The 14,089-nt window shown below is 43.7% G+C and overlaps 1 protein-coding gene across 10 annotated transcripts in view; it reads left to right on the top strand.

Annotated features, from left to right (window-relative positions):
* SPATA13 (spermatogenesis associated 13) overlaps positions 1-14,089 on the top strand; it is a 357,951-nt gene that overhangs the window by 294,959 nt on the left and 48,903 nt on the right. For 7 of the 10 annotated variants that reach the window (XM_045194507.2, XM_045194524.2, XM_053920878.1 and 4 more), the window contains 2 exons: positions 9,818-10,189; positions 11,897-12,041. In XM_045194507.2, the coding sequence (XP_045050442.2) occupies positions 9,818-10,189; positions 11,897-12,041 (517 nt within the window). Of the gene's footprint in view, positions 1-4,162; positions 6,590-9,817; positions 10,190-10,633; positions 11,678-11,896; positions 12,042-14,089 lie in introns of those variants that run through there. The other 3 variants (XM_045194718.3, XM_045194800.3, XM_045194614.3) reach the window with 3 other exon arrangements.

Below are 14,089 nucleotides of genomic sequence, written 5' to 3'. Positions count from 1 at the left end.
GTCCCCTGTACACTACTTCCGGACTGGGAATGGGACCCAAAGCCTGGGTATGTTCCTTGACTGGGGATCAAACTGGCAACCTTTTGGTGTACGGGATGTTGAGCCGCCTGGCCAGGGCAATATGATGGTTTCAAACTGTCTATTTATTTATTTATTTATTTAAATATATTTATTGATTATGCTATTACAGTTGTCCCATTTTCCCCCTTCACTCCACTCCATCCCGCCCACCCCCTCCCTCCCACATTCCCCCCCTATAGTTCATGTCCATGGGTCATACATATAAGTTCTTTGGCTTCTACATTTCCTTTACTGTTCTTACCCTCCCTCTGTCTATTTTCTACCTACCATTTATGCTACTTATTCTCTGTACCTTGCCCCCCTCTCTCCCTCTCCCAATCCCCCACTGATAATCCTCCATGTGATCTCCATTTCTGTGGTTCTGTTCCTGTTCTAGTTGTTTGCTTAGTTTATTTTATTTGGGGGGTTTTATTTTATTTTTTTTAGGTTTAGTTGTTAATAGCTGTGAGTTTGTTGTCATTTTACTGTTCATATTTTTGATCTTCTTTTTCTTAAGTAAATCCCTTTAACCTTTCATATAATAAAGGCTGGGTGATGATGACCTCCTTTAGTTTTACCTTATCTGGGAAGCACTTGATCTGCCCTCCCATTCTAAATGATAGTTTTGCTAGATACAGTAGATCCTTGCCTTTCATGACTTTGAATACTTCTTGCCAGCCCTTTCTTGCCTGTAAAGTCTCTTTTGAGAAATCAGCTGACAGTCTTATGGGAACTCCTTTGTAGGTAACTGTCTCCTTTTCTCTTGCTGCTTCTAAGATTCTCTCCTTCTGTTTCATCTTGGGTAATGTAATTATGATGTGCCTTGGTGTGTTCCTCCTTGGATCCAGCTTCTTTGGGACTCTCTGAGCTTCCTGGACTTCCTGATAGTCTATTTCCTTTGCCAGATTAGGGAAAGTTTTCCTTCATTATTTGTTCAAATAAGTTTTTAATTTCTTGGTCTTCCTCTTCTCCTTCTGGTACCCCTATGATTTGGATGTTGGAACATTTAAAGGTGTCCTGGAGGTTCCTAAGCCTCTTCTCATTGTTTTGAATTCTTGTTTCTTGATTCTGTTCTGGTTGAATGTTTATTTCTTCCTTCTCCTCCAGTTTATTTGACTCCTGGTTTCCTTCCCTTCATTGTTGGTTCCCTGTAGATTTTTCTTTATTTCACGTAACACAACCTTCATTGCTGCCTGGGTCTTTTTTATGCTGTTGAAGTACCCAGTGAGTTCCTGGAGCATCTTGATAACCAGTGTTGTGAACTGTGCATCTGATAGGTTAGCTATCTCTTCATCGCTCAGTTATAGTGTTTCTGGAGCTTTGAACTGTTCTCTCATTTGGGCCTGTGTGTGTGTGTGTGTGTGTGTGTGTGTGTGTGTGTGTGTCGGGGCATCTGTTGTGTAGTAAGGGGTGGAGCCTTAGGTGTTCACCAGGGCGGGGCAACCCATGTGATGCTGTATGTGGGGGAGGCGTCTGAGAGGGAACAGTGCTGCTTGCTCCACTGTCTGCTGGTTTTCAGTCCCTTCCCCTGCTACCCACAATCAAATTGGGCCCTTCTGGTGTTGATTCCTGGTTGGGTGAGTTTGTGTATGTTCTAGAATCCTTGGGTCTCTCCAACGAACTCTCCTGTGAGGCTGGGAGTTTCTCCTGCTGCTGCCTCAACCCCCACAGGTTTTTTCAGTCAGGGGCTTTGAGGCTTTATTTCCCTGAACTGGATCCCTGGATTGTGCAGTCTATCTGCTCCCTAGTTGTTCCTCCCAGTTTATCTGCAGGCGAATGTGGGACCACCCAGTTTGCCAGGCACCACCTTACCGTGAGACCTCTCTGCCTGGCTGCCCATCTCCTCCCTTCCTACAGGTCTGGATGAATGCTTCTTTAACTCGTTGGTTGTCAGACTTCCCTTCAGTTCAATTTTCTGTCAGTTCTGGTTGTTTTTTGTTTTTAAATTTGTTGTTGTCCTTCTTTTGGTTGTGCGAGGAGGCACAGTGTGTCTACCTATGCCTCCATCTTGGCCAGAAGTCTAATCTGGAATCTTCTGAATTTGCTCCATATTTAAAATTCTAGGACATATATTTATACATATCCCATTCTAAGCACTGTAAAATCTGACTCCTGTGCTAAAAAAAAAGAAAGAAAAAGTTGGTAGGGGTATTTGCTATGGGTGCTGTACAGGGTCGTTTTTATTATGATGCATTAATTTTCATTTAAGGGTATATAAGGTTTCATTTAAGGTTATATACTAATTTAATAGTATATAACTCTAAATAGTGAGATGCTACTACTTTGCTTTTATGATATACAGTAGCCTCTCCCTCCAATCCAGTTTCATTTTCTAAAGCTTCAGTTACCCCCCAGTTAACTATGGGCCAAAAATATTCAATTCCAGAAATAATTTATAAGCTTTAAGTTGTGTGCTGTCGTGCTGGCCTGACTAGAGGCGTGGTAACCTCTCACATGGCCCGACTAGAGGCGTGATAACCTCTCACACCACTATTCCCGGGGATGTGAACTATCCCTCTGTCCAGCGTCTCCACACTGCACACACTACCTGCCCATTAGTCACCCAAGAGCCGTCTCAGTTTTCAGATTTCTGTCATAGTAGCACAGTGCTTGTGTTCAGATAACCCTTACTTTAGTAATGACTCCCAAGTACAAGAGCAGTGATGCTGGCAGTTTAGATGTGCCAAAGAGAGGCCGGAAAGTGCTTTCCTTAAGTGGAAAGGTGTGTATGTATAGCACAAGACAGTACATTTAGGGTTGACTACTCTGCAGTTTCAGGGGGTCTTTGGAAGGTACCCCTGTGAATGGAGGGGGGGTTATGTATAAAGCCTAAAATTTAATTTTCTGGAGTTGAAGTACACTGCTGGTGTTACAAAACAGACCCGGGGTTGGGGGCCGATATACTATTACCAAATGGATCCCCATTCTCCTGGGGTCCCCCTGTACTAGGTTCACCTTGCCAGCCACCAGGGAATTATAGTTTCAATGTCAGAGATTGGTGAAAAGGAAAGAAACTATTTATTCAAAAGTTATACAGACTTAAGAGTAATGATTTAATGTCTTCATTAAAATCTCAAAGTCCCTTAAAACACCCACAAACATGCACAGTCTGTTCTTCCCCGCTTTGCCCAGTCCAGGGTACCATATCTCAGAAAAAGAAGTAGAAGTCCGTGTCTCAGGTAGCCCCCCCGGTTCTTCCCAGTAATCCGTGCTCAGCTGGCAGGCCTCCCTCAGTTCCCAGTACCATCAGCTGTGTCGCCGGGATCTCCAGTTCTCAATCCAAACCTGCATGGTACCTTCTTCTGGCCCACCAGCAAGAGTCCTTTCACCCCTTTCCTTCCTGCAGCATCTCTCCTGCTTCCTCCAAACTGCTAAGAGAGAGCTCTGCATCGCTGCTACATCTTGTGTTCCAGCTTCCTAAACTGCAGCAAAGGGAGCCCCAAAGCCATGTGGTTCTCCCTCTCACCAAAGCTGCCTGGGTCCCACCCTTCTCCAAAGCTGCATGGTTTTCCCTCGCGTGGCTGCCACAACTGGGTTTAAATCCCAGCACCAATCTTGCTCTGCAGTCCCATTTCTCACTCCTCTCACAATTGGCTATACCTGCCAGCATTCCATGTTTTTTCCAGCTTTTCTTGGCTGCCATAGTAAGTCCGGGCAGGCTTGGCCCCATGGCGTGAGATGAATCATGTCCAAGCTCTCATGCAGGCACTGTAACCAGGGGAATCTGCCTCCCAGTTACATCCTGAGTGGAAATCACTCCCATCTCCCTGGCTCAAAGCATGGCCACAGCTATTTAACATATCCATGAAACCAGTCAAAAGTTATAGATATGTTAAATGGCCATTCCTGAGGTTATTTACAAAATTGTTGCTATGCAGAACAACTCTCAGTTTCCCTGCTCCATGTGGCCCATCCCCCAGTTCAGACTTGTGGGGGTGAGGACATCCACTATTTTTAATATTTCCTGGACACCCTGAGTTCTGGACCCCATTACAAATCTCTCTTTGTGGGGGCGGTCCCTGGCTGCACCCTGTTACCCTGGTACCATGGGATATTCTTAAACAATATTATTTACACTGGGAGATTTTGTTTGTGCGAGGTATTTTTTAAAATAATTTTTATTTTCAGTTACAGTTGACATACATAGTATATTAGTTTCAGGTATACAACCCAGTGTTAGACATTTATATAACTTATAAAATGATCACCCCTATAAATTTAGTGCCCATTGACACCATATAGAGTTATAACAATATTATTGACTATGTTTCCTATGTTGTACTTACATCCCTGTGACTATTGTGTAACTACCAATTTGTATACTTCTTAATCCCATCACCTTTTTCAGCCAGTCCCAAAACTCCCTCCTGTCTGGAAACTGTTACAAAACAGACTGGGGTGGGGGGCGGTGCTGAACAATATAAAACACCCCCCCCCTTATTCTCCAGGGGTTCCTTCCCTGTACTACGTTCACTTTGCCCGCTGCCAGAGGAAAGACGTCTGTCAATGCCAGAGATTGGTGAAAAAAGGAAAGGAATTATTATTTATTTAAAAGTTATACAGACTAAAGGTCTTTAGAATACCCACAAACGCACACAGTCCTTCCTTCTCCCTCTGCCCAGTCTGGGGTACCGTATCTTAGGAAAGAAGTAGAAGTCCGAGATTCAGGCTCCCAGCACCATCCACGTGGCAAAAAGGGAGCACTTTCAAAGCCGCGTGGTCCTGACTCTTGCCCAAGCCGCGTGGTGCCAAGATGCCCAAGCCACGTGGTCCCCAAAAGGATGCCTGGTCCCAAAAAGAGATGCCAAATGGCTGCCGGGCCTGGGTTTAAATCCCAGCGCCAATCTTCCTCTGCAGCCCCATTTCCGGCTCCTCCCACAATTGGCCACAGCTGTCAGCATTCCAAGCAGGTGTGGCCCTGTGGTGTGGAGCCAGTTACCTCCAAGTTCTTCTGGACCCCATTACAAATCCCTATTTGGGGCCCCCCTCTTGGCTGTACCCTGATATAAAACCATCAGTCTGATCTCTGTATCTGTGAGTCTGTTTCTAGTCTGCTTGTTCATTTAATTTTGTTTTTTAGATTCCACATACAAGTGAAATTATATGGTATTTGTCTTTCTCTGACTTATTTCACACTCAGCACAATATCCTCTCAGCCCATCTATGTTGTTGCAGATGGCAAGATTTTATTTTATTTTTTTAATGACTGAGTCATATTCCATTGTATATGTACATCACTTCTTTTTTACCCATTCATGTATTGATAGACACGTACGTTGCTTCCATATATTGGCTATTGTAAATAACTCGATTTCGAGCTTTGGGTTTCTTTGGATAAATAACATCGGAAGGTTTTAACCTACGTGCATTCAAGGTCTCAACAGACAGAAATCAGGAAGTAGAGAATTTATTTTTATTTTCACTAACCTCTAGCTTAAATGTAGTGTTTCCTTCAATTATGAATGTAGGCATCAAACCAGAGCACTTTCAGCAGTACCTGTGGTATTGTCACCAGTAGAATTCAGGGATCTTTTTCACATCACACAACAGTCTGTGCTGATATCTTGGAATATCTCATGCTTACCGGCACTTCTTCAGAAGTGGGATAGTTACTAGACCTATCACTTGTCCTTTTAATTCATGTGTTTCATATATTGTAATATCACTATGCTTTTACTATTTTGATCATTGTGTTTCAGAGTAATGAGCTTACTTTATCATCCTATCTGTTTTGTTTTATGCATTTAAAAATGTGATTCTGAGCTGCCTCTGTTCTCACATGGCTTTCTCCTTTTGCCGTTGTGTCCAGATTTCCCTCTTCTTTTAGGACATCAGACATTCGAGTAGGACCCCCTTAATCCAGTATGACCTCATCTTAATTCAATACCTCTACAAATATTGTATCTCCAAATAAGATCACTTCACAGGTGCTGGGGGTGAGGTCTGCAACATGTCTTATAGGAGGGCACAGTTCAACCCACAACACTTGCAAGTGGACCCTGTATATTTACTTTAAATCAGGCTTCTGAATGGACATATGCAACATCCGTTTTGGGGGGGTGGGTTCTTTTTTCCTCCAACTAGAAATTTAATCTTGCTGTGGCTTCAACAGATGTTTTGAAGTATGTAATGGGAGGTAATGAAATCTATCTTGGTCTTTCACTTTTGTAAAGTAAAGAAAGGAATCCTGTATAGGAAGAAAAGATGTGTAAGGAAAGTACTTTAAAACTGTTAAAACTGTACTGAAAAGCAAGAGTTAAAAGGGCAGCCACTCCACTGAAAAGTCTGTTTATAAGCATTTATGACTTGGGCGTGAATTGGCTGTTCAAACTTAGAGAGCCCTGGATTGATATGACGTTTAGGCTGCTGACCTGTGAGAAGAAGCTGCCTGAACAGAGCTTTGGCCACTTATACCCTTGATTAGAGCATTTTAAAGGCAAGAAAGAAATCTCAAGAAAGCATGGATGTGGTCAGCTGCTTGTTCCTTCAGTGTGTCTGTGGGCCGCCGCTACCTGCAGCCGAGTCCAGGGTAGGTTATGGCTTTTCGGAGATTGTTGTTTGTTGTTGGTGCTGGGTTTGTGGTTCCCGATATAATCACACTCAAAGTGTATTCCCCAGAATGAATGTATATTGTATTTCAAAAGTAGGTAAACTTTGCTAAAAGATTAGTGTTGGAGTATGTATCCAAGTTCAAATTATATCTACGAGGAATGTAAGTCACTTCTGGCTAAGGGTCACTGTCGGAATGTGAGCTTAAAGTTGAGGGACTTTACATTGTTCCCTGCCTTCCTCCCTCCTTCTGTTCTTTTGCTAGGGGTGAATTGGAGATTTCAGTTTTATATATTCTCCTGTTAACTAATTTTTGCAGGTCCTAGAACTCTGGTGCCACTTGTATGTCTTCAGTGGGGCTGTGTATAGTTGCAGTGGAATTCAGTTGGTTCTCAGGGGTGCTCTCAAGCGAGGCAGTAGCGCAGCAGCTGACACTGAGGCTGGATGTGTTTCAGGAACTCCAGCTGGGGGCACCAGCGTTCCCCCACTCTCATGGCCTCCGTCACTTCCTGGAGTGTGGTCTCAGAAGGACTTATTTCCTGAATAGCTAAGACAACTTGCTTTACTAAGCCCATTCTCTTATTTTCTTTGTAGCATCAGTGAGGAAAACAAGCTGTAATGTTGCTTAAGTGCAGACAAAAGCACACGCAGATTTGTAATCAGACTCTCATTGCCCATCATTTTGTTGAACTTCTGTTTTCTAGCGTGTTGTTTCTGAACCTTTTTATCACAGGCTGATGATACAAGTGGGCCTAGTCTCATTGCTTGTTTAAGCTGTCTCTGCCATTAGATGTGCTAATTTAAACTGTCCGTAATAACCTTTTTTCTTAGGTAATGCAAAAAATAATATTAACTTTTCTGTGACTTCTTTTATACTTTCCGATGGTGCCATTACAGAGGAAAAATTTCTCCTCTACCCTCTAAGGTTTATGCTTAGGGGTGTGAGAATTAAAGTTGATAAGAGACAAATTTGCAGAAGAAAAGACATTTTTATTCCTATAGGTTAAGTGGGAGTTCACAGAAAAGTGTTACTTCAGAAAGTGGTTAGGACTGGGGGCTTATGTACAGTCCTAGTGAGGGAGAAGGGTGCTGATGGGAAAACAAGTGACTTTTAGTAACAACAAATGAGGCTGTAGCAGAACAGGTGGGAGGTAGGATGGTTTTGTGACCATGTCTGTTTAGGTGAGGGCTTCTGCTCTGGAGTGGTAAGAGTCCATCTTCCCTGGCTGGGAGAAAGAATTTCTACTCCCAAGGAGCAGATACATGACAACTGAGTTCTTCTGTGAGGCCGTGCTTTTAGGCAGGTGAGGGAGTTCAGGAAGAAAATACCTCCAGCTCAAAACAGTTTTAGGCCACAGCAGTGTAATTCTGGACCCCTTCAGTGGTGACTTGCAATAAAGACAGCATCCCGGGCAATACGAGTCAGTAGGTAGTAAGGTCATTGATGATTGCTAGAAACCAGTGTGTTTTTTTAGCACAGGAGAGAAAATTCTGTGGTATAGTGGGAACAGAAATTACCAGGCCCACATTGCAGTGTCTCTCTTGCTGCTAATTGGCTGTGTGACCCTGAACAAGTCATTTTACTTCTCTAGGTCACAGTTTTTCTAATTTGAAAAATGATGGGCGCAGAGTGGAGTATCTGTAAATCCTTTCCTGCTTCCTTTGCTCTGCATCACACTTTTCATGGTATGTGATCTTAGGTAATTCTTACACACATTGGGTTGGAAATTTCAGGATCTGCAGTTCAGGTCTCAGTTGCCACTGACTGGCAAGAGGTGGGACTTCTCGCCTGCAGTGCTCATTGGCAGGGCTGGCCTGGTCTGCAGCAGAGCTTGCTCGGCCTGCCCTGCAATCACGTGACCTTTCTGGGTAATTTAGTTCTCTTCCAGTGCCTGGTTCAGTTTTTATTGTATTTTTAAATAATGTACAGGGATGGAAGAACTGAGGGCACCTGGGCTCCCAGGCCTGTGACTGGTGGCTCACAAACTATGGCGAACCCCTCTCCCGGCTGTGCCTGCGAAGCTCTGAGACCAGACTTGGAGGGGTCTGCTGAGACAGGTTATCTTCAGGCAGGGCTGATCAGGGGCTAGCAACTCTATGGCAGTGCTTTTTAAGAGCCACAATTAACTATAGCTAATAAAGGCTATCTTACCATTGTAGTATTTAATTCTCACTAGGACCCATTTTTTCCCCAGTGAACAGTTACAGAACCAAACCCACAGAAGTTAAGCAACTTGTATGAGGTTATGAAGCTAGCTAGGGGCCCAACCTGAGTTACACAGAAATCAGCTCATTTTCAAACCTCATGGCTTTTTTCTAGTATACTGCACTGCCTCGAAAAAGTTATTTGAAAAATTAGAACATATTGCCTAATTTAGGACCATAGACTCTCCAGCTGTGGTATTGTCTAGGCCCAGGGGTGTCCAGCCTTTTGGCGTCTCTGGGCCACACTGGAAGAAGAAGAGTTGTCTTGGGCCACACATTAAATACATTGCGACACATAATCACAAAAAATTCTTGTAATGTTTTAAGTAAATTTACTCTTTTGTGTTGGTCCACATTCATAGCCATCCTGGGCTGCGTGCAGCCTGCTGGCTCTGGGTTGGACACCCCTGGCTGTAGTCTGAAATCTGAGATCCTGAAGGCTCAGTTGTGACTTGTCCAAGTTCACACAGCTAGTGAGCAGCCTGATCTGGTTCTTTGAATCTTAGTTCAGTGCTCTCCCCTCTTCCCCATCAGTGAGTGTCAGGCCCTAGCAACCCAGACCGAATCTTCCAAAAGCACCTTCTATTTTAGAACGTTATTGCAAGACAATACCTTGGAGTAGCAGTGGGTAGCATTACACATTTATTCTTCTACTGGCAGACCTGCTTTTCCCCCCCATGGTATTGTTATGCTTACTTTCGGTGACACTCCTATCTTACTTTTTATTAACTCCTAATGGTGCTGATTTTAAAAATACCTTGTATCAGTCATCAAACATCACTATTAAAATTAGTTTTAATTCAACCTCCAATTAAAGATAGATTTGCTTATTTTAATGCACATATCAGTTATGTCTGTTACGCAAAAGAAACTTTTAAAAACAAGTAAATCTAGAAAGCCTTTGCAACAGAGCTGAGGGAGTGTGGAATGGAATGTATATCTTGTTCTTTGTTAATACGTTTCTGGATATTGGTGCTCACCTAACTTGTTCGAATTTGAAAAGGTTTTTACTGAGGAATCCTGGAGGTGGGGCTCATCCCTGGAGGAAGAAAGGACAGAGGCTCAGAGGATCTCAGTCTCCACGAGGAGATGGGGTTCTGGGAGAAGGTCAAGGCCTCGACCGCTCTCAGACTATGGCCAGTTGGCCAGCCGAAGTCTGTCTATTCCTGAAGACTCCATTGCTGTGGACCCCCAGAAGGAGGACATTGTGGACAGTGGCCACCAGCTGAGCATGGCCTCCATGGTGCCTGCAGACCAGAAGGCTGCCATGGGCTGCCCCAGAGGAGGCCAGAGAAGACGCCCCATCTCTGTGATAGGCGGGGTCAGCTTCTACGGGAACAGCCAGACAGAAGCAATAGAAAATCTTCTAACCCAAGTAAGATCTGGTGTGCTCCCACCAAAGCCAGCAGAGCCCTCAGCTTCCTGGCCTCTGTTCTCCCCTGCAAAATGAACCAGATGCTTTCCTCTCACCTTTTCTGACTCGGGGATGATGTCGTCTAACAACCTTTCTTCCTGACTTTGCAAGCTACACTTATTAAAACTAATCAAAGACTTAATCACCTGACATTTGGATGTGTTTTACTAATCTTCTGTCTTTGCTGGGATCTTGAGTAATACGTGAAATTAGTTTACTGCTTATTCTAAATCATCTGAGATTTCAACAAGAGAAAAGTAGCAGTGCATATGTAGTGAACTTCCTGAAAGAAAAAAATTCTTAAAAGGGAAAGCATCATCCATGTTAACATGTAAAGATAAGAAATAAATAAAGAAGTAGATTTTATAGGAGATAAGGAAATAATTTTTTTCACCATTTTCTTGCTTTTGAGTTGCAGCTTTATAACTGCTTTGACAATAGATTAAAATCTTAATATCATTCCCTTAGTATAATGTAGTAATTAAGCAAGTGTTTGTCAATTAACCAAAGAGCTCTTTGAGGATACAAAACTTTTAAATAAAGGCCCTCTTTCTGTTATTCGATGAGACTAATACCCCAGCCATGGTCCAGTCACAGAACAGTACATGAGTAAGTGCCTAATATCATAGTTTAAACTTGCCAGCTGATATCATAACCCATAAAGTTCTCTAAATAGGAAAGCCTATATTGGTATAGGATTTTATGTTTACATTCTGCCTGTAAAGCCCAATACAATGCCTTGTTTGTATAGCAAGCACTGAGAACCCTCTTACTTAATTGAATTAATTGAATTGAATTCTTAAGGTAAAAGCAAAATAAGTTGAAAAATATCACAAACCTTTTGATGTGTTAAGAGGCTCTACATGCTAGGAAATAATTCTGAACTAAAGGAAACTGTAATCTCTTAATTCAAAACACAGTATAGGGAAGATTGAAAACATCTAGAAATCATTTCACTTTAAGGCATGGAAAAGAAGTATAGCCAGAAAAAGAAGTTCTGCACTGTAAGCTCCTTTGGGGAACTAGTTGGAAAACCTAAGGAAGGCATGAACCAGGTTGGCCTTTGCAGTTACAGGGATTGTTAATATGGACAATCAAAAGGGCACACAGTTGATTCTACAGACCAGGGTAAATTTGCAGAAAACTAGCTCTTCTTTTAAACAAAGCCCTATTGTGATGTTCGTTTAGGTAAACAAGAATTGTAGTCCACAGACTGCACACCAGTGAGTAGGAGACCCGAGTGAGTAGCTGGGCTGCAACTGGCCGCCCTGGGCCTGGTCTGGTACTGCTGCTACAAACACATCTTCTTAACCTTGTGAGTTTGCATCTCTGTGAGAAAGCCACCACTTCCTAAATTTGCTTTTCCTCCTTTTAGCTGACACTTTGCTTTCACTGAGCATTGCCTATTGGTATGTTGTTGACAGAGAAGATGAAATATGGGGCTGTGAGGTAAGGGCCGTGGGTTGATACTGATTTGTTTAAACATCAGAATGATTGATTGCAATTGAACCTCAGTGCAGCCTGAAGCTTTGATATGCTTTGGAGAAACCATGTCTGTGAGTAGCTTCTAGGTGAGAACGCTGAGCTCCTTGCAGCTGTGTGTGTGAAGAGCTTGCAGGAGCTGCCACTTCCTGGCATCTTTTCACAGCCTCTTGCTTTCTTTCATAGCCTGCAGCCAGGCCTCCTGTGCCAGCTCACCAGGTGCCACCCTACAAAGCAGTTTCAGCCCGGCTCCGGCCATTCACATTTTCCCAGAGCACCCCCATTGGGCTGGACCGCGTGGGACGCCGGCGGCAGATGAGAGCATCCAACAGTAAGTCTCACAGGCCCCCACCTGGGGTCTCCCCTTTCAGAAACTGGGGTGGAAGCCTCGCTTTGACACTCTAGTTCAACCAAGGTGCCCAGTGGACTGCGGACTTCCTAGCCAGGGTGTTTGGTTGCCTGATAGAGAGGAAGGCTCATCTCGGGAGCTGGGCTTGTCATCAGCTGTGCAAGGAGGGTGTGGTCTGAGTGCTCTGCATCGTTACAGTGACCCTAACGGGACACTCGCTCCTCTTATGGTGTCTGTGCCTCCATGTTCCTGCGGGTAGAGATCTGACTGAGAATGGAGTCCCAGGGATTTGCTTTAACGTTTTTGAAGCTCTTTCTGGGTATTTAAGATTCACAAACACTGTTTTCAACACTAAAGAATAGTTATCTAATATAATAGTTAATGTGTTATTATAGCACTTACCCACTTGTTGATTTTCATTAATACTGCGTGTTTTGGGAATGATGTTTAAACTTCTAAAAAAGACAATCTTCCCCTACGCTGGCATTTATGTCAGTGCCAGTCAGCCATGTGGACTGTGGTGTGGTCCCGGGTGCTCTGGATGAAAGTAACAGCCAACATCTGCTGAGTACTTACATATGGCAGACATCATCCTGTGTGCTCCAACGTGTTCACTCGTGTGGTCTTCTTAACTCTGTGCCGTGGTGGATACTATTATTGTCCTCATTTACAGATTAAAAGGCCCAGGTATAAACAGGTAAACTGCCCTAAGTCACTCACCCATGGAGTGGCAGAAATGGGATTAAATCCCCAGTCAAACAGAATTTTCAATACAAGGCCCATGTTTTAAGCACTGAACTATGCTGACTATTTAAAGAAATGCAACAGATTATTAGTGATTGCAGCTTTAGTTGCTGGGTTTACTGTTATACTTTTAAAAACGAACATCATGTGGTGACTATGAGAGTGATGAACTGGGTAGTAGGAGCCTAGGCCTGGGTTCTGGTTCCCACCCTGCCCATCATGTGGGCAAGTTCTTCCCATGACGGTGGTGATCAAAGCTGTCAGAAGGGGAGGCTTAAATAAGGTTTTTTCAAAAGACTTGAGAGAGACTACCATTTCAGGGAAAGAGGGTGGGGAACCGGGATGGGTCAGGGAAGGGAAGGGACTGGAGAACAAAGACCTGTGGAATCAGTGCTCAAGGGAAGCATTCTAAAGACAGGGGTAACCAGAAGGTCACTGATGGATCTGACAAGGAATTGTTGAGATGGATGTCCCAGGAGGGCCAAGCAAAGTGTAAGAGGTCAGAGAACTGGTGAATGGTGAAGAAGTATTACCACCCTTAAGTATGTTGGCATAGTATCTGACTTATGTCATACATATTTGGAGGAATCAGGGCTAGACAGAGACAAAAGGCAAAGAAAAATTAGATGGCAGCCCTGACTGGTGTGGCTCAGTGGGTTGGGCATCGTCCCACAAAGTGGAAGTTTACTGATTCAATTCCTGGTCAGGGCACATGCCTGGGTTGCGGGCCAGGTCCCAGGCTGGGGGCATGTGAGAAACAACCAATTGATGTTTCTCTCACACATTGATGTTTTTCTCCCTCTCTTTCTCTCTCCCTTCCCTTATCTCTAAAAATAAATAAATGAAATTTTTTAAAAAAGAAATTAGATGGCAGCTAGAGTTTGAGGAAATCTGCAAACATCTCAAGCCCAGATGTGCAAGAGAGAGCCTGCCTCTAGGAAACATGCCTGTGGCTAGGACTGGAGGTGATTTTTCCTCTAACCCAATACACATACAAACTGCTTATTTCTGTACTGTTTGTAAGTGTTTGGTTTTGTTTTGATTTTCGTGTTCTTTTCTTGAGGCAACAAATGAGTAGCGTAAGCAAAAAGAAAATTCACTGGAAGGGTGTCAGGTGTTCCCAGAATTGATAGGATGGGTAGAGAGCCAATCGGGAAATGGATGCCAGTCACGGTTGCTTCTGGGAACCAAGGAGCAGCAGGGAGGGAGCCAAGGAAGGTGTGTAGCAGGATTCTGGCATAGTGCTGCCCCTGGGAATGAGTGAAGGCCAGCCACTCCTTCTGTCC

Source organism: Desmodus rotundus, chromosome 3, assembly GCF_022682495.2.
Source record: "Desmodus rotundus isolate HL8 chromosome 3, HLdesRot8A.1, whole genome shotgun sequence".
In the NCBI taxonomy this organism is placed as follows: domain Eukaryota; kingdom Metazoa; phylum Chordata; class Mammalia; order Chiroptera; family Phyllostomidae; genus Desmodus; species Desmodus rotundus.
This window is presented reverse-complemented; position numbering and strand designations above follow the sequence as displayed.